This window comes from Ceratotherium simum, chromosome 31 (genome assembly GCF_057802395.1).
Source record: "Ceratotherium simum simum isolate JZ-2026a chromosome 31, ASM5780239v1, whole genome shotgun sequence".
In the NCBI taxonomy this organism is placed as follows: domain Eukaryota; kingdom Metazoa; phylum Chordata; class Mammalia; order Perissodactyla; family Rhinocerotidae; genus Ceratotherium; species Ceratotherium simum.
Window position 1 is genome coordinate 2,498,358 of NC_141930.1, and position 18,610 is coordinate 2,516,967.

General features: G+C 40.6%; 1 protein-coding gene across 2 annotated transcripts in view; it reads left to right on the top strand.

The window, feature by feature from the left end:
- The window catches only part of CNGB3 (cyclic nucleotide gated channel subunit beta 3), a 142,260-nt gene that overhangs the window by 114,275 nt on the left and 9,375 nt on the right, over positions 1-18,610 (top strand). For both annotated transcript variants that reach the window (XM_087420587.1, XM_004441130.3), the window contains exons 14-15: positions 777-860; positions 7,112-7,230. In XM_087420587.1, coding sequence (XP_087276713.1) covers positions 777-860; positions 7,112-7,230 — 203 coding nt within the window. The remainder of the gene's footprint in view (positions 1-776; positions 861-7,111; positions 7,231-18,610) is intronic.

Consider the following 18,610-nt stretch of genomic DNA (forward strand, 5'->3'; position numbering starts at 1 on the left):
TCAAAACCATGATGTAAAATAAGGTGAGATTTTTGAAGCATCTATAGATTTTTCTTTAGCCTGTCATATAGATAAACTATAATTATTTGGACAGAATACAAATATAGACATATATTCTGACAAATCAAATTGTTTCTTACACTATTAAAGTGGATATGAAGAGTTATTCACTCAACAGATACCGCTTTTGTATCTATTCTGTACATAGAGTTTCCCTGCGTTTAAGATGATAATTGAGTTGGGGAAGAAAGACAAACAAGATTGCAGTGTTAATAATATCTAACAATAGTATGAAAGATGTTATAAGAAAGAAAAATATTCAGCCAATATTTTGATCCATGTCAGTCCTAATATACTAATAACCAATTATTATCATTAGTATATTATCATAATCATTAATAGCTACCATTAATCAAGCATTACGTTAAGTTTTACATGAGTCAGATTTTACCATTATGAGATAAGTACCATTTTTACCCCCATTTAACAGGTGAGGAAACTGAGGTCATGAGACATCACATAGTGACAGGTAGTGGAGACAGGATTGAAACCCAAATCTACCTCACCAGAGTCCAAACTCTTGCCATCATACTATAGGTATCTTTTTTTCTAAATTTTGGGTCAAGACAAGTCCATATCCATTGGCAACTAATATTTTAGTGTTAACACAGACAACCTCTATTACTGTTTATTTTCATTGCATTTTAAAATCATTTGGAATATTGGCCTTTTAGCTCTGTCTAAATAATTATTTTTCTCATTATTTTTCTCTTCAGGGTTGTGATTCGCAGATGATTTACGACATGCTGCTAAGATTGAAATCCACTGTCTATTTACCTGGTGACTTTGTCTGCAAAAAGGTGACTGCATGCTATTTTTCTATTTTTCAGATCATGACTAGTAAATAAATACATTTGAGGAGATCAGACACGGGTCAAGAGCATAGTTTAAACAAAATCTGTCCAGAGTGAATTCCATAGAAAGAAATAATTATGAGATACAATTCTGTGAAACAATAATGTGCTCTCAGAGTCCAAATGGAACAAGGCGATATGGATTTCATTACTGATATTATATGATGTGAGCGTGGGTAGTCTGGAAAGCTGCTTTGTGTAAATGTAAGTCATCAGTCGTCACACCCCATTAATTCTAAATATTTAAAGTGGAAGAAAAAGTTACAGAGAGAAAGGTGGTTCTGCCCTTTTTATGTCTTCAGCAAACTGTCAGTTACCTCCATTTAGTTCATCCAGCTAGTGGATAATCAATGCCACATTTTTTTTTTTTACTTTACTGTGCTTTTTACGATTACAGAGGTATTACATGTTCATTATTTTTAAAATGGAAAACACATAAAAGCACAAAGACAAAAATTGCACCACTCAAAAATAACCACTATTGATGTATTTTGACCTATCTTTTATACTGATTGATGGACAGATAGAGCTTGTTTTATAAAATTGACGTCACACTGTACTTATGTTTTGAAACTTGTTTGTCATGTCACAATACATCATACAAACATTTTACATTTTATTAAGTAATCTTCCACAACCTCATTTTTTAAAGCTGCATAATATTATAATCTATGGGTATATCATAATCAATTTCCAAATGTTTGCTATTATAAATAACTCCAAAGTGAACATTTTTGCACATCTCTGATTACCAGCTTAAGTGGGGAGAGAAGGGATGATAGCGTTGGGTTTTATATCTTGAGAGACTAGATCAATGGTGAAGTCAATAATCAAAATAAAAGTAGAGGAAGATGAGCAGTTCAAAGAAATGAGAGATGATCCAAAGCCCTGGGGAGTTCAGAAGAGTGAGGGTGAGAAGCACTTACATCATTCCAAGATAATGTGTTAAGTGCTGTGGTAGAGGTAAGCACCAGCTGTCGTAGGACTCAGCTTGTCCCACTGGGGGACTGGCAAGATTTCCCAAAGAAGATGATGTTCAAGCTAAGTCTTGAAAAATGAATTGGCGTGAACCACTGAAGGAGGAAACAGGCTTCCAGACAGAGGAAAGAACTAGCAAGAGCTAAGGCAGGATGGGAGGAATCGTGTCTGCACAGAATTACAGTAAGTCACAAGTTAGAATAAGTTTAGTATCATTTATTCAATAAAACTCAATAAATATTTTTGAATACCATGGGCCCGGCACTGTGCTCGGTATAATCAGCAGTGAGCAAAAAGGACGGTTCTTGTCCTCCAGGGGCTTACAGTCTAGTGCAGGGTATTCAATTCAGTGAACAGCAGAATCACCTGAATTGAGACGTCTGGGCTTTGTCTCCAGCGATTCAGTTGGTCCGGGAGGAGCCCACCTATTGATATTCTTTAAAAGCTCCCAGAGGATTCTAAAATGCAGTCCAAGTTGAGAATCACTGGCCTGATGGAAGAGACTAAACAACAAATGGAATTAAATAAATGCATAACTCCAAAATGTGCTAGGTGCTATAAAGGGAAAATAGAATTTATCAGGAGAGCGTGTAGTGGCAAAGGCACTTAATTTAAACGGGGGAGTTGAGAAGGAGAGAAGTTGTCTGGTTGTCAGGCACAACCTTTGTGAAAGCTAAAGACAAATAGTTCTGTAGTAAAAAAAAAGAGGAGAGGATAGCATTTTTTTTTTTTAAAGATCTTATTTATTTTATTTTTTCCCCCCAAAGCCCCAGTGGGTAGTTGTATGTTGTAGCTGCACATCCTTCTAGTTGCTGTATGTGGGACTCGGCCTCAGGATGAATGGAGAAGTGGTGCCTCGATGCGCACCCGGGATCCGAACCCGGGCCACCAGCATCGCAGCGCGCGCACTTAACCACCAAGCCACAGGGCCGGCCCAAGAGGATAGCATTTTAGATGAAGCCTTGGAGCCATGAGGCAGGACCGAGCTTGGCACGTTCAAGGAGCAGAAACGAGTGATGGACTGGGATATTAGGGAAAGACAAAGTCAAGCAGAGTGTGAGGTGCTTCAAGGTCTCTGGGTGGAGAAGCAGTGTGCACAGGTGTAGGTCAGTCTAGTCCATTGGAGAGGACAGAACTGGAGGTGGATCTTTGTGAACCAGCATATAATGGAAGCTGACTTCGTGAGAAGCTCGAGAAAAGGTAAGAGAAGAGGACCAAGGCTGTAATTTTGAAGAATACCGATGTTTACGGAGCAGGTCAATGAGGAAGAAGCAGAGAGGGCCACTGAGAAGGAGCTGTCAGAGGTAGAAGGAAAACGGAGGAGAGATTGTGATATCATGGAAACCAAGAATATGCAATCCCACGGAAATTATTCCAAGCTAAAAGTAGGCAGATCCGTGATACCAAATCATTTTCATTAAAATGGGAAAAACAAGCCACAGCTCACTCTAAGGACCCCTTTAGGGCAGTGGTGCATTTGGAATGACATGGCCCTGATGCGCCGAAATGGCCTTTCAATTTGTTCCAAAAGCAGCAAGGGCTGAAAAATGGAGATGACTCATGGAAACGTCAGCACCCGTGCCCCGAAGCAGTGCAAGTTCACTTAACCACGTGTGAAACACAGAGTGGATGCAACCTTTTCATTTCTAGTTTCTTCCTCGTATCACATCCATCACTCAATAATAAAAACAGATCAGTGAACACAAGTGAGAGAAGGCACGACATAAGTCGGGGGAGAGCAGAAAGGAGAAGACGTGAGATTACAGCCACCTTTCTCTGTTTTTGTTTTTAAGAGGGGATTTAAGTCCTAGTAGACATTGACAGAGATGAGAAGTTGTAACTTGACCAGATTTTAGACCGCTGAATTCAGTTTAGTTTTTGCTTATCATTTCCACAAATCACTGTAGGAAAAGGGAAAAAAAAAAAAAAAAACCCTCATGTTTTATTGGAGGTTGCCTAGATAATTGAAGAAATGGCAGAGTGGGGGACTGAGTTTGCTGACCTGCCTAATCCTCGGGATGGCTCCTAAAGTGACTGAGTGGGTAGCTTGGACTGCTTCGAAGAGTATTTGGGAATTTTCCCAGGATTAATTTTCAAGAATCAATTTGAGTGTCAATAATGCCCCCACTAGCTTCGGAAATAGCCTTCTTCACAGGAAGCCTGAAAAGTTGAAGTGCTTACTCACTCAGGGTTGCCTCAGTCTACAAGAAGCTCTTGAGTTTCTATACTTTCTCCAAATTAGTACATAAACCAGGCACAAGAGCTCGGTTTGATCTTACTTTGCACATGCTGTCAGACCTTGTTCTCTGAGGAATGTCTACTTCATCTGAATGCTAATTAAACTTGCAGGAAAGGCTTAAATTAGCCTAGAAATATGCAAGACATACTGAAAGTTTTGGTTCGTTGATTATGCCAGATCTCCTTGGAAAATTATGGAGATGATCATTAAAAAATAATTAAAAGTGCTGAACTGTGTGTAAATCCCCATTACATACCTCTACCTTCAGTCATTTGCAGTAACTGCCTTTGGAAAATCATTCCAGTTCCTTGAGAATCACTTCATGCAAAGAAAAGGGAATATGACCCTGTCCTAATCATTGCTTCCTGGAGTATCTCTTGGAAAACTAATTTTCAGACACTTTCCCTTATTTTTAAAATAACTCATAGATATTTTACTGGTTTTTAAGAGACCAGTCTTGATATTGGATTCGTGATTAGACATGGTCCATCTGTACATATTCTGTGGAGTCAGTGAGGTAGATGACGCAATTATAACAAGATTGGCTGTCATCTGCCAATCTTGTAAGTTTGCTCAAGGACCTTAATGTTTCAAGCCTCTACCACCAATTTTTAAATAAGAATAATGATATCTTTCCTATTTGACCTCACTGGAATTTTTCTGAGTTAGACAAGTTAATATCTTATGAAAATTCTTTGCAATTATAAAGTAGTATGTTCTGATAAAATAAATACAGGAATTAAAATAAGGAGTAATGTAAATATCAGATATTATTATGACTTTTAAAAGTACTGGCAAATGCAGGGGCCGGCCCGTGGCGTAGCGGTTAAGTGCGTGCACCCCGCTGCTGGTGACCTGGGTTCGGATCCCAGGCACACACCAATGCACTGCTTGTCAGGCCATGCTGTGGTAGCGTCCCACATAAAGTGGAGGAAAATGGGCACAGATGTTAGCCCAGGGCCAGTCTTCCTCAGCAAAAAAAGAGGAGGATTGGTGTGGATGTTAGCTCAGGGCTGATCTTCCTCACAAAAAAAAAAAAAAAAGTACTTGCAAATGCAAGATATTATTATTGGCATTGATATTATGGAAATAACTATAAGACCCATCTGTATTGGAATTTCTACTTTGACCTATATTTAAGAATAAATATATGCTTAATATTCTGCACAATGCAAAATTTAAGCCTACTTCCTGCATTGCTCAGTCAAGAAATGTGCATTCAAGGCTTCCTTTTGTTTCTACTAATTAGTGTTGTGGAGCTTTGGCTAGTCAGTTAAGCCAATGTGTGCCTTTATTTTTCTTTCTGTAAAATGGGAATAATAGTGCTTCCTCTACCTTCCTCATAAAGATAATGGGGAGATAAAGTGAGAGCTTCAGTTTCACAGATGCTAACTAAGAGGTGAAGTGTGAAAACTTTAACTCAACCTAACAAGTATAACACAACAATAATGTTTAAGAAAATAACCCTCAGTATTCAAGGACTTCAAAACTTCCCAGAGAACGGTTCAATTCTATTTCCCTCACTCATAAATGAGTATCTATATCACAAGCCCACTTAGCACCGGAACAAAGTGGACATGTCTCAGCCATCGCAGAGCATAAACTATAATCAACGTTGTTTAATCCTGAGCTAATTTTAGTGTATTCTAATCCTTTGAAAATATGGTTAACAAGAATATTTGATTAACTCAAATAACCCAGTCCCCTCCTGAACTGAGTAAGTAAATGTATTACATTCATGCTATATTTTTTATAGCTCAGGGTGATCAAGACTTAACTCATTAAGATATATAGATACTATTATCCAGATAGTTTGCCTAGTATTATGCAAACTGGCTCATTCAGAGTTTAACAGCTTTTCTTGGCCCAAATGTCATTTAGGTCTCTTGTAAGACATTTATTCTTTTTGGATCTTGGAGTGAGAAGATGTGTTCCAAGGGTCCCACAACCACCCACTAGTTTGGTGATTTGCATGACTCAACATAAAGTTATATTTATGGATTAAGATTTATTACAGGAAAGCATACAGTGCAGGAACAGCAAGAAAAAGATATACGTAGGCAAAGACAAGAGAAATCAAGGGTAGTCTTCCTCCATACTTCTGAGAAGGTCACATAGATGCATTCTTCTCTCCAGCTGTGGACCGGAGAGACAAGAGCAAAATATCTCCACCTAGGGAACCCTGTCTGAGTCTCAGGGTCCAGAGTTCTTAAATGGGGCTAGTCACATAGCTACACAACAAGCCATGGTTTAGATTTCAAACTAGATACAAAGTACACATCATAAATCTTTGTGTTTACATTAAACAAAGCTGACAGCCTGGTACAACCTGCCACACTGCCTTAGGCATACAGAATAACACCATTAACCAGTGGCCGTGTGAACATTCCAGGAGTTTAGTTCTCAGGTTTGAACACGGGTCATTGCCCTCGTTCTAAGAGTCCCCAGAGATAAGCAAGAACTGAGTGAAATGACCTGCTGCATTAACACTTTCCTGTCAATATGGAACAAGAATAACAGCTGAAAGGTCTCATGTGCCGATTATTAAAATCAGACCTCAATGCTATCAGCAGAAGAGTAGAGTTGACCTTTGAATGGCTGTAGCCCATGCTCATTGGATGGACCAAACACCTTCTTCAAAGCATAGCAGTGGTCACCAAAGCCACAGTGAGCATGCTTACAATCAGTTATTTCCTCTACCCATGCCCATTCCCGGAAAAATGTGCTGGCTGAAGTGTCTCCACGTGTCCAGTGGTGGCATTCCGTGCTCACATGTTGGGAAATACCACTTTCCTGATAATTTCCTTCCATGTGATATGTCCAACAGATGTCCGTAACTGCCTCAGGTCTTCAGATAATTACTGTTACATTGATGTTCCTTGCTTCCTTCATTTATGTTTATTCCTCTAGAATAGTTTCTATTCCTCAATTTGGGGAGTAATTGTCAAGCATAAAGTTCCTGTTTACATTTGGCATATAGGGAGAAATTGGCAAGGAAATGTATATCATCAAGCAAGGAGAAGTCCAAGTTCTTGGAGGCCCTGATGGTGCTCAAGTTCTGGTCACCCTGAAAGCCGGGACAGTGTTTGGAGAAATCAGGTATCGGAAAGACACCTCGTAAATATTGACATCTGTCATTTGCCATAAAAGAAAAATCTTAGGTCTTGAATTTCCTGCTCCAATCTATCAAAGCTTTGCTTGTGCTGAGAGCATTGACAAAATAAGGATTTTACATTTCTGTTTATCCTTTCCTTTCCCAAAAGACTTGGCTCATTCAGCTCTTTAGTCCCAAGATGTAGGTCAGTGCCTGGCATAAGGTAGATGTTCAGTGTATGTTGAATGAATATGCGAATGAAAGAATGAATGAATAGTGAAAGAAGAGGTCGGGGGAGTTAGTTGTTGTCAGGTTGTCAGAAGACTTGAACATCGGGCTAAGACAGCAGTTTTGAGTAGGCGAGTGACAGTGATCAGAGCTGTGGGACCAAATTGCCTGAGTCCAAACCCCAGCTCCAACACTTACGAGCTTTGTTTTTTTGTTACTTGGTCTCTCTGTCCCTCAGTTTCTTCATCTTAATAGCTATCATAATAATAGTACATATCTCAGAAATTTGGTAAATGAGTTAATTCATTAAAAGCACTTAGGACAGTGTCCAGAATCTATTAAAAGCTCAATAAATACTAATTATTGTTATTATCATTTCCTCTTGGCCAGGAGAAGTTAATGCTCCAAGTAAGTCCCCAAGAGTAAGAAAATAGACATCAGATTAAGCATTTTGTGGGATAAATACTTCCATATGCATTACTGCTTTTAAACTTATTCATTTATCCATCCAACAAATACTTATTGAGTGCCTGGTACATGCTGGACTGTCAGGTGTTGCTCTAAACTCTGGGAATAGACTGTGAAAACAGAAAATGAGATGTTGCCCCTCACAGAGATTACAGGCTTGTGGGGGGAAACTGACAATAAATAATGAGCTAGACAAGATAAATTCACATTGTGATAACTGCTATGGAGGCAAAAACTGTTAGAAAGTGACTGGAGATGCTAATTTAGATACCATGATCAGGGACAAGCTCTCTGAACAGATAGTATTTGACCTGAGACTTGAGAGAGTAAATGGAGCAGCCATCTGGAAACGGGGGAAGAGCGTCCCGTTTGATGGAACGGCAAGGCCTGGCGGTGAGGCAATCTTGTCTGGTTGAAGGACGTGAAGGTCGGCTTTGCTGGAGTTCGGTGAATAAAGGGCACTGTGGGGAGATGAGGCCAAATTGGTGAGCGAGGACCACATTACACATGGGCTTTAGGCCGTGGTAAGGAATTTATACTTTATTCTAAATACAAATAAATGCCAGTGGAGGGTGTTAGGCAAAAGAACGACCATGAATTACAGTTTTGAAAGACCACTCTAGGGCCGGCCCCCTGGCTTAGCGGTTAAGTGCGCGTGCTCCCCTACTGGCAGCCCGGGTTCGGAACCCCGGGCGCGCACCGACGCACCGCTTCTCCGGCCACGTTGAGGCCGCGTCCCACGTACAGCAACTAGAAGGATGTGCAACTGTGACATACAACTATCTACTGGGGCTTTGGGGTGAAAAAAGGAGGAGGATTAGCAATAGATGTTAGCTCAGAGCCGGTCTTCCTCAGCAAAAAAAGGAGGATTAGCATGGATGTTAGTTAGCTCAGGGCTGAGCTTCCTCGCAAAAAAAAAAAAAAAAAAAAAAAAAGACCACTCTAACAGCCGTGTGGAGGAGAAACAGTGGAGGAGCGGGAATCAGAGAAGACCAACAGGAAGTCAGCTGCAGCGGTTCAAGTGGAAGACGACGGAGTCTTGAACCAGGATGCTGGCTCTTAAGGTGAAGAGAAGAGGGCGCTGTCAGGCAGTTACTGATACCTTCATTTCACAGTTGAGAAAATTGTAATTCCAAGATGTCAATTATCTTGCCCAGGATAACATAGCTAATAAGTGGAAGGGACAACATCCAAACCTGAGTTTCATGGATCAGAGTCCAGTGATCTCTCCACCACCCCACAGAAGAAAAGAGTTTGTCCAACCACTGATTTCATAGCTGCTAAGAAGTTATCGTCAGGGTTCCAGAGACATGGATCATTTCAGATGACTTTATATATTAGCATAATTAGGGTTTCTTTAGAATGTTGAAGCATGTTATTTCTCTGCTGATAATGTGGCTTCTCTTTTTTATTTTTCCCCCTTGCTTAAGACTATATGAGCACCCCTGAGAGGGTCCTGCTCTGGGACAGTAGTGGAAATATTTCTCAGAATGTCCAAGATCTATGTTCGCTGTTTTCTGTCGCTTCCTTACTGGGAGTCCTTACAAAAGTGATTTAATATTTGAGTGACTTAATCACTATAATCTTCAAGGTCATAAAACATACAACGGTCTAATCTGAAACATTGCAGAAATTAATTAGCTGACCTCTCCCAAGGGTTGAGTACTCCCTGAAGAATAAAGCTTTATAAATACAAGTGTGTTAATTGCTGATGTTATCATCACAGGAGGAAATACTCTAGGAATAGAATCCAGGTGCTTCTGGGTTGCAGCTGAAAGGAATCTTAGATTCTTGACAGCAGCTTCTCAAATAAATCTCCTGTTACTCATTTGGTTTCTAAGGCCAAATTGAAACCAGTAGACCAGACAAGCTCTCAACTTGCTCAATAGTCTGGTTAATTCAAGCAAAAGGGAGCTTTTTGCCTTGATTCTCTTCTTGTCTGTGGTTGAGGAGAAACAGGACGCCTCTGCCCCTTCCAGATGCCCACAGGCTTCACAGGCCCACAGCTGTCACGGGCCCCTGGAGCTCAGTTATTTATTCCAGTGATGGAGACAGGCCTGCCAAACATCTAGATACTGGAAAGAGCTAGGAATCGTGTTTACTACTCAAAAATGCTGTGACCTTTGTTAAAATGAGCCAAATCGGCAGTATCATGTAGCATTTTAGAGGGCGTTCTTTTTTCTTAGGAAAAAGTAAGAAAGAAAATAATTGAGGGCTTTCAAGGACATTATATGTTAATCCAAAAGAACAAAGCCCCGACTAAAATATAGATTTACAGCCTGTCATGGAGAAAAACCAGACCACATTTCCAATTAACATCTGAAGAGTGCAGACGCCCCATTTTTTTTTTTTTTGAAATTTATTATTTTTTTATTGATGTTTTAATGGTTTCTAACATTGTGAAATTTTGGGTTGTACATTTTTGTTTGTCCATCACCACATATATGACTCCCTTCACCCCTTGTGCCCACCCCCCACCCCCACTGCCCTGGTAACCACAGTCCAGTTTTCTCTGTCCATGTGTTGGTTTATATTCCACATATGAGTGAGATCATGCAGTGTTTGTCTTTCTCTTTCTGGTTTATTTCACTTAACATAATACGCTCCAGGCCCATCTATGTTGTTGCAAATGGGATGATTTTGTCTTTTTTATGGCTGAGTAGTATTCCATTGTATATATATACCACATTTTCTTAATCCAATCGTCAGTCGAGGGACACTTAGGTTGCTTCCACTTCTTGGCTATGGTGAATAATGCTGCAATGAACATAGGGGTGCATAAGCCTCTTTGGATTGTTGATTTCAGGTGCGTTGGATAGATTCCCAGTAGTGGGATGGCTGGATCATAGGGCATCTCTATTTTTAATTCTTTGAGGAATCTCCATACCGTTTTCCATAGAGGCTGCACCAATTTGCATTCCCACCAGCTGCGTATGAGGGTTCCTGTTTCTCCACATCCTCTCCAACATTTGTTGTTTTTTGTCTTGGTGATTATAGCCATTCTAACAGGCGTGAGGTGGTATCTTAGTGTTGTTTTGATTTGCATTTCCCTGATGATTAGTGATGTTGAGCATCTTTTCATGTGCCTATTGGCCATCTGTATATCTTCCTTGGAGAAGTGTCTGTTCATTTCCTCTGCCCATTTTTTGATCGGGTTGTTTGTTTTTTTGTTGTTCAATTGTGTGAGTTCTTTATATATTATGGAGATCAACCCCTTGTCAGATGTATGTTTTGCAAATATTCTCTCCCAGCTGGTTGGTTGTTTGTTCATCTTGATTCTGGTTTCATTTCAGACGCCCCATTTTTAAAAGAGAGACCCAGGGACCACCTTGTGGGGTTCTCTGCTGTTTTCCTACATGTACGTTTAGTGCCAAGTCTTATTCACCAAATGTGTTTAACCACTTCCTCTCCTCCCCCTGCATCTGTGAAAAGCGCACTTTTTTTGAAACACATCTGAATTTTTACCCTTGGTATTGCTCTTATGATTTCAATAGGATTCCCCACTGGTTTTATCTCCCTTTGGAATGTTCTCACCCTGGAAAATGCCTACTCACCCTTCAAGACTCAATTCAAATGTCACCTCTCTGAGGCCACCTCTAACTCCCCCCAAAACAACCAGTTGCTCCCTGTTCTGTGCTTCTGTAGTATTCCATCCATGACTTTACTACAGTAGTTACAACTGATTTATAATTAATTTGTTCAGATGGATCTCCCCAACAGACTCAGCTATTAAAATATAAAAACCAGAACTTTCCATCTTTATGTCACCAGCAGCTATATAAAAACTGTACAACAAATGTTGATTTTCATTGATATCCTCCTTCCCTTCAAAAGTAATTTGCAGGTGCTATATGGCATTTTTTAATTAATTAAATAGCTAATTGTGATTTGATAAAAACAACAGAAAATTATATTCAGAACCCCCTTAGAGCATAATGTGATGTTCCTCAGAGAACGCCATGCATGGCACGGTGCCAGCCACGAGGGCACAGTGGTGAACAAGAAACAATTTCTCCCCTCAAGGGCCTTGGAAGAGTGAGACAAAGAAACAAAAGATCTCAATACCAGGTGATTCAATGCACGGATGAGAGTACATGCGGGATGTTACAGAGTACAAAGACTTCACAAGGACCGATGTGTCTTTTGGATTTGGTGATTACTTGAGGTTATTTGGGAACTGAAGGCAGACCTTTTAGCACTCTTCAGATGAGGTGTGGAGACAATGATGTGTGCACACAGGTGAATCTGGGTAGCCCCGACTGTGGGGTATGTAAGGGATTATTCACACAATGCCTGTGGTGGGTGAAATGGTGGCCCCCACAAAGATATGCCCATGCCCTAACTCTTGGAACATGTAAATGTGACCTTATTTAGAAATAAAGGGTCTTTACAGATATAATTAAGTTAAAGATCTCAAGATGATGTCATTCTGGCTTATCTGGATGGGCCCTAAATCCAATGACAAGTGTCCTCACATGAGACAGAAGAGGAGAAGACACGCAGACACAGGGAGCAGAGGGGAAGGCCATGTGAAGAACAAGGCAGAAATTGGAGCTATGCAGCCACAGCCAAGGAACTCATGGAGCCACCAGAAGCTGGAAGAAGCAAGAAAGATCTTCCCTAGAGTCCTCAGAGGGATCACAGCCCTGCCAACACCTTGGTTTTCAACTCCGGCCTCCAGAACTGTGAGAAAATAAATTTCTGTTGTAGGTCATTGGTTGTGTAGTAATTTGTTACAGCAGACCTAGGAAACTAATACAATAACCAAACTCTTTAAATTGTTAACATTTGAAATTTTAATGGAAAAAAAAGGCATGCTTACACCTCCCTTTATTCGCCCTGGCTCTCTACTCCACTCTACATGGCCAGTCCATCTCCAAGACCTATAATTTCCCCTCCTAGGTGTGTCTGCAGTCATTTGCCTCCTACCTTCTCCATTACCCCACTTTGGTCCAGACCGCCTCCATCTCTCACTGGACAGCCACAGAGCCCTGCTCCCAGTCTCCACTCCAATAACAGCATCCTCCACAATCTAGTCTCTACTCCGCATCCAGAGGGATCTTTCGGAAACGCGGATATGATCACACCACTGCCCTCCTGCTTAAAACCATTCTATGCTTTCACACTGCTCTTAGGAATCAGAACACAGTTCTTATCCTGACCTGCATGATCCTGCAGAGTCTCGCCCCTGCTACCTCTCTCCTTCAGGTTGCCCTCCACTCCCCACACTCTCTAAGACTTCGGTTCCTTGAATGTGCCACTCCATCCAGCCATGAGGACTTCTTTGCACCTGCTGTCACCTCTGCCCAGATACTTTTCCCACCCCTTTACCTAATCTCAGCTTCTTTCAGAACTTCCTTGATTCTCCACTGTAGGGACCTCCTAGGTCTCCTTGCTGTATGCTCTGGTTGGACTATATTCCTTTCTTTTGGAGCATTTATCTTGTAATTATACTCTCCTTGGTGCGTGTATTTCTTCCATGTCTTTCTTCCTCACTAAATGGTAAGCACGGGACTCTTACGTATGTCTGTGCCAATTGCACTCTGCACTGGGATGTCCAGTGAGGGGCTGGGAGGGCTGGAATCCAGCCTGCACCCACCCTGAGCCATGAGCCCTGTTGGGGTGCTCTCCCTCATGCACAAGGTCCATTTACTTTGCAAAAGGGAGTATTTTTCTGGCCAAGCTTTGTGCCTACAGGGCTGCATGTGCCAGAGAGGTGACTTTCTTCTATTTTGCACAAAGACACAGGCTCCCAGGGACCCTGGCAGACACCACATCTGGTCTGTTCTGCACTCAATCCCCAGCCCTTGGGGCAATGCCTGGCCCACATAAGCGCCTACCAAACAGTTATTGAATAAATAAGTGAATGTAATTATCTTTCTATCTTTGCAAATGTACTAATACACGTTCATTTTTGTCATGAATATGCATATTCAGCCTTGTGCCCTTTTTGTCAGTTTTTTTTGTGTGTGTGTGAGGAGATCAGCCCTGTGCTAACAGGGCTCTTTTTTTGCTGAGGAAGACTGGCCCTGGGCTAACATCGGTGCCCATCTTCCTCCACTTTACATGGGACGCTGCCACCACATGGCCTGACAAGCAACGCGTCGGTGCGTGCCCGGGATCCGAACCGGTGAGCCCCAGGCCGCAGCAGCGGAGCGCACGCACTTAACCCCTTGCGCCACCGGGCTGGCCCCTGTCAGTTTTCATTAAGAATAGCACTGCTATGTTTATCTTTGTACAATTACTTTGCTGTTGTTTATTTCTTTGAGGTTTATTCCCAAGAGTGAAAGAACTAAGTCAAAAGGTAGAAACATTTCTATACCTCTTGTAATATATGAGCAGATTATTTCCCAGAAAAATTGAACCAATTTACAACACACCATGCAAAGTAGAGCTGTTTTTCCCTAGCATCACTGATGTTACTTTATTATTCTCATTGGTTTCGCATTTTGATAGGTTGTTTTCATTTGCATTTCTCTACATAGTGCCTAGAAAATAATAGGTCCTCAATAAATGTTTGGTCAATGAATGAATTTCTTATGGGCCTGTTTATTTCCATGAATGTGATCATTTACTTTCTGCGTTTCTTTCTTTGTTCACCACCCTTTTCTCACCATGTATAATAAGTTATTACATGGAATTTAGGCATTGATGTATCTTTACATGTTTTAGGTAGTCTGGTTTTCATTTAAAATATTTAAGTTCTGACTTTTCATGGGTTGTATTTGTCAAATCACCCATTCTGCAAATTTTTTTTAATATTTACTTTATAACATTGTAAAAAGGACAAATATTTTGAAAAATAATTTTAAACCTCTTTTTTCCCTCCAAACAATGTTTGCCTATTTCTCCTGAACACTCAGTTTTTTAAATGGGAGTATCAAGGGAGATTTCTAGTTCTTTGGACTATTTTAATTCCATATTCTTACTGTTCATCAGAATAACTCTGTTATTCCCCTCCCACCCCACCCCCACCACCTTTCCTATAAGACAGAAATAATAGATACATTAGAAGTGTGAGTGAGGGTGAGAAGATTGATTAATATTGAAGGAGAAAACTCTTCATTTCCATTTTTTTTCCTATCTCAAACCTGTGAACACTACATGTGTTAAAAATATATATTTGCATTTTCACTACATCTTTTGTGTACAGTGTCTTTGATTGTGTAGCACCTGTTTCTTAGCGCAAAAAGCAAACCTCATCTAAGTTTCACAGTATTCCTGTGAACAAATACATTATTGGTACCATTATCTAAACATATATTCGAATATTTAGGACTCCTCCTAAAGTAACATTATCCAGTGTCTCTAATTCTATAACAATTGAGGTTCTTTCCCACCATTTGGAACAGCAGAGCGGAAATGAAGATTCTGTCAGACCTTGGCATCGCTTATCACGCCAGCCTGCCTGGCTTGCTTTCTTATTTTTTATAATGTCCAGGGGCAAATGTGTATCATTAAAACAATAACAATGACTTCATTAGCAGCACTAGAGTTAGAATGTAAAGAAAAGACCCCTTGACTCAAATTTGAGTCTCAGTGATGAAACTCAGAAGTATTTGTTCTTGAATAAGTCGCCTTGCTGATTCCGGACCTCAGTTTCCATGTCAGTAAGTACAGGAAAGAACCTACCTCTCCTGATCGACGTGGTCATTAATATCTGGCATTCTTAGCTATTTTGACTCCAAAGAAACATTTAGTTAAGCTAGTATATCAGTTGGTTTGGTACAGTGTTGTCTCGCCGGAGTATCACAGCCCAGGGTTTTCCTGGGCATTGGAAGGGATATGAATAAGCAGGGCAGGGAATAAAATGTACATGTTATTTTTTGCTTCCTCTCTCCTACCTTAGAACTTTTACCTAGACTCTTCATTGTTCATCCACTTCCTCTAAGGCCAAGTCAACTCTGAAATCGAGACCTGCTTGGGGGAAAGGGGGTGACATGTTTTGTATCTGTGAAATCTAAACTCTCTGACTCTGATAAAAATCCACACATGCAGATTTTCCTCAAACTATTTTACAAAAAAAATTCCAGGCTCCCATGTGTTTGCCTTGCAGTAGTTTTATGAACATCAAAGTCTCTGCAAAGAGCAAGTAGCCTGGGCAGAGGTGACTCTGGGACAACCTCTCCTATTGGCTCCCACAAAAGTCTTCCTAGAATTTATTTTTAGTGAAGTGGTAAAAATTGTCAGGCAACAAAGTGTTCTCCAATAACATTGAAAAGAATAAAAGAATATCTCAGAAAAAGTCCACCCAGGTGATCTAACCTCACGGCCTCCAGCATAATCCAGTTGGAAATTTGCTTAATGAGGACAGATATTTGAAGTTTTAATCTCTCACTCGGCATTGGATGTGATACTCTTTCCATTGGTAGTATTCAGAGTTAGTTTTATTTCTATTCTAGGAAATAATTCCACAGGAAAAAAAATGCTTTTAGACTAGAAACTTCTTTATTTTAGGAAACATTCTCATTTTTCACAGTTATCAAAGCATTAATCATTCTGAATTGTGTTTCAGAAGTCTGTCTAGGTTTGCATTCCACAACTTATGAGCTGTGTGACTCAGCAAGTTACTCAGCGGAGATTTCATTTCTTAGTATCTATGTACATGTGAATATATATGTGTGTATCACATGCATAGTGTGCATATATGTATATACGTGTATGTATGTAATCTCTGTGTTGCTATCTATCCTGACTTTTACAGAGCTTTGCACATACAGGCCCTCTCACACTGAATATACCTTCCCTCTCTGACATTTACACAACTGCTTTCATTCACTTATCCATCTTTGGCACACCAGCACTGTGATGGTTAATTTTAGGACACTAGGCTAGGGGATGCCCAGGTAGCTGATAAAACATTATTTCTGGGTGTGTCTGTGAGAGTGTTCTGGGAAGAGAATAGCATTTGAATCAGTGGACCGAGTAAAGATCGCCCTCACCGATGCCAACAGGATCATCCAATCTGCTGAGGGCCTGAACAGAACAAAATGGTGGAGGGAGGGCAAATTCACTCTCTGCTTGCCCTGAGATATCCGTCTTCTGCCCTCGGACATCAGACATCAGCACTCCTGGTTCTCGGGCTTTGGGACCCAGGCCTGGACTTGTACCGTGGGTTTCTCCCTTCTCTTCTCAGGCCTTTGGGCTCAGACTGAATTACACCACCAGCTTTCCTGGTCCTCCAGCCTGCAGACGGCAGACTGTGGGACTTCTCGGCCTCCATAACCACAGGGGCCAATTCCTATAATAAATCTCTCTCCCTGTATATATATGTGTAGACCTGCATATACCCTATTGGTTCTGTTTTTCTGGAGAACCCTAAGTAATACAAAGTTACTACACTTATTGTTACTTGTTACGGTTACATACCACAAATTAGGGTTTAAAAATTCTCAGCCAGGAATTTTACCTAATAGCACTTTCTTCATAATTAAATATCAAGAGCCTATAAATACTTATTTTTCCCTAAAGAAATAAGAAATAAGAGACCTATAGTAGGTACTAAAAGATGATCTTGTTTCCTGAAAGAGAGATTAAGTAACCTGCTCAGAAATACACTTAATAAATGGTAGAGTTATCCAGTTCCAAAGTCTGTATTTTCTCCACAAAACCACCCCATGTTTTAATAATTCTCCTTCTGCCCTATTTCACCTCTGTGCTGAATACATGGTAGGCACTTTATAAATCACGGTAGGCATGGTAGGCATTTATGTGATTGGAGTGAAAATCAGAAAGGTCCTCAAGTTATTGCCTAAGGTCACAGCAAACAGAGGTGGATCTAGAATTAGAACGCATTCCTTTGTTTCCTGGGCCATTGCTCTGTTTGCTATTTTTTGACCCAGGGACACTTACCATTAACCTCAGCTATTTTTCCTCCAGCACGTGCTCTTTCAAAAGCTCTGTACAGGGTCGGAAGTATTTAGGGATCTTCTTACTAAGCTATTTAATGAGTGAAACTTTCCATTGGTGGAATGCTAGAGAAGCATTTTGTGGACAGGAGGGAGAAAAAAGATGCTATTTTAAACATTGCTGAGAGAGTTTGGGCAAAATCCATCTGGCAGACAGACTATTTCTTCCGTTCAAAAACTCATCAAGCACTCCACACGTGTAACCTGTAGGCAAGTTTAATTAAAGCTTGAGAAATCTGAAAATAACCTGACATTTAAATATGTTATTTCCGTTCTGCTCTCACAGTCTGACACACACAGAGACATCCTCAGGTCCAAATTAAGCTCCACAATGCCATCTCGTCCTGCCTATCTCCTGGATTACCCCGTGTCCAAGGCTGCAGGGATGAGAATGAAATAGGCTCATCCAATCATCCTTCAAATAGTAACACTCATCCCACAGAGAGATAGGTAGGAAGATAGATAGGAAGTTGGGTAGATGAATGACTGAAGAGATGATTGTGATGATTGATAGGTAGATGGAGTAAAACTCATTTCTCTTATTGAAAAAAAAGATGGAAGCAGAGCTTATCCTGGGGAGAACCTCAGGAAAGAACTAAAAAGTAAGTGATTTTCATCATGGAGCGAGAAATTTAACATGTGAAATCACTGAGCAAAATGAGTAGGCATTAACATGGTCAACATTTATAGATTCCAAGTTTATACTTTCTGTCTTGGAGGAATAATTTCTGAAGTGGCCTGGATGGTCCTGGACCCAAGTTTAGCATCACGTGCAGCTAAG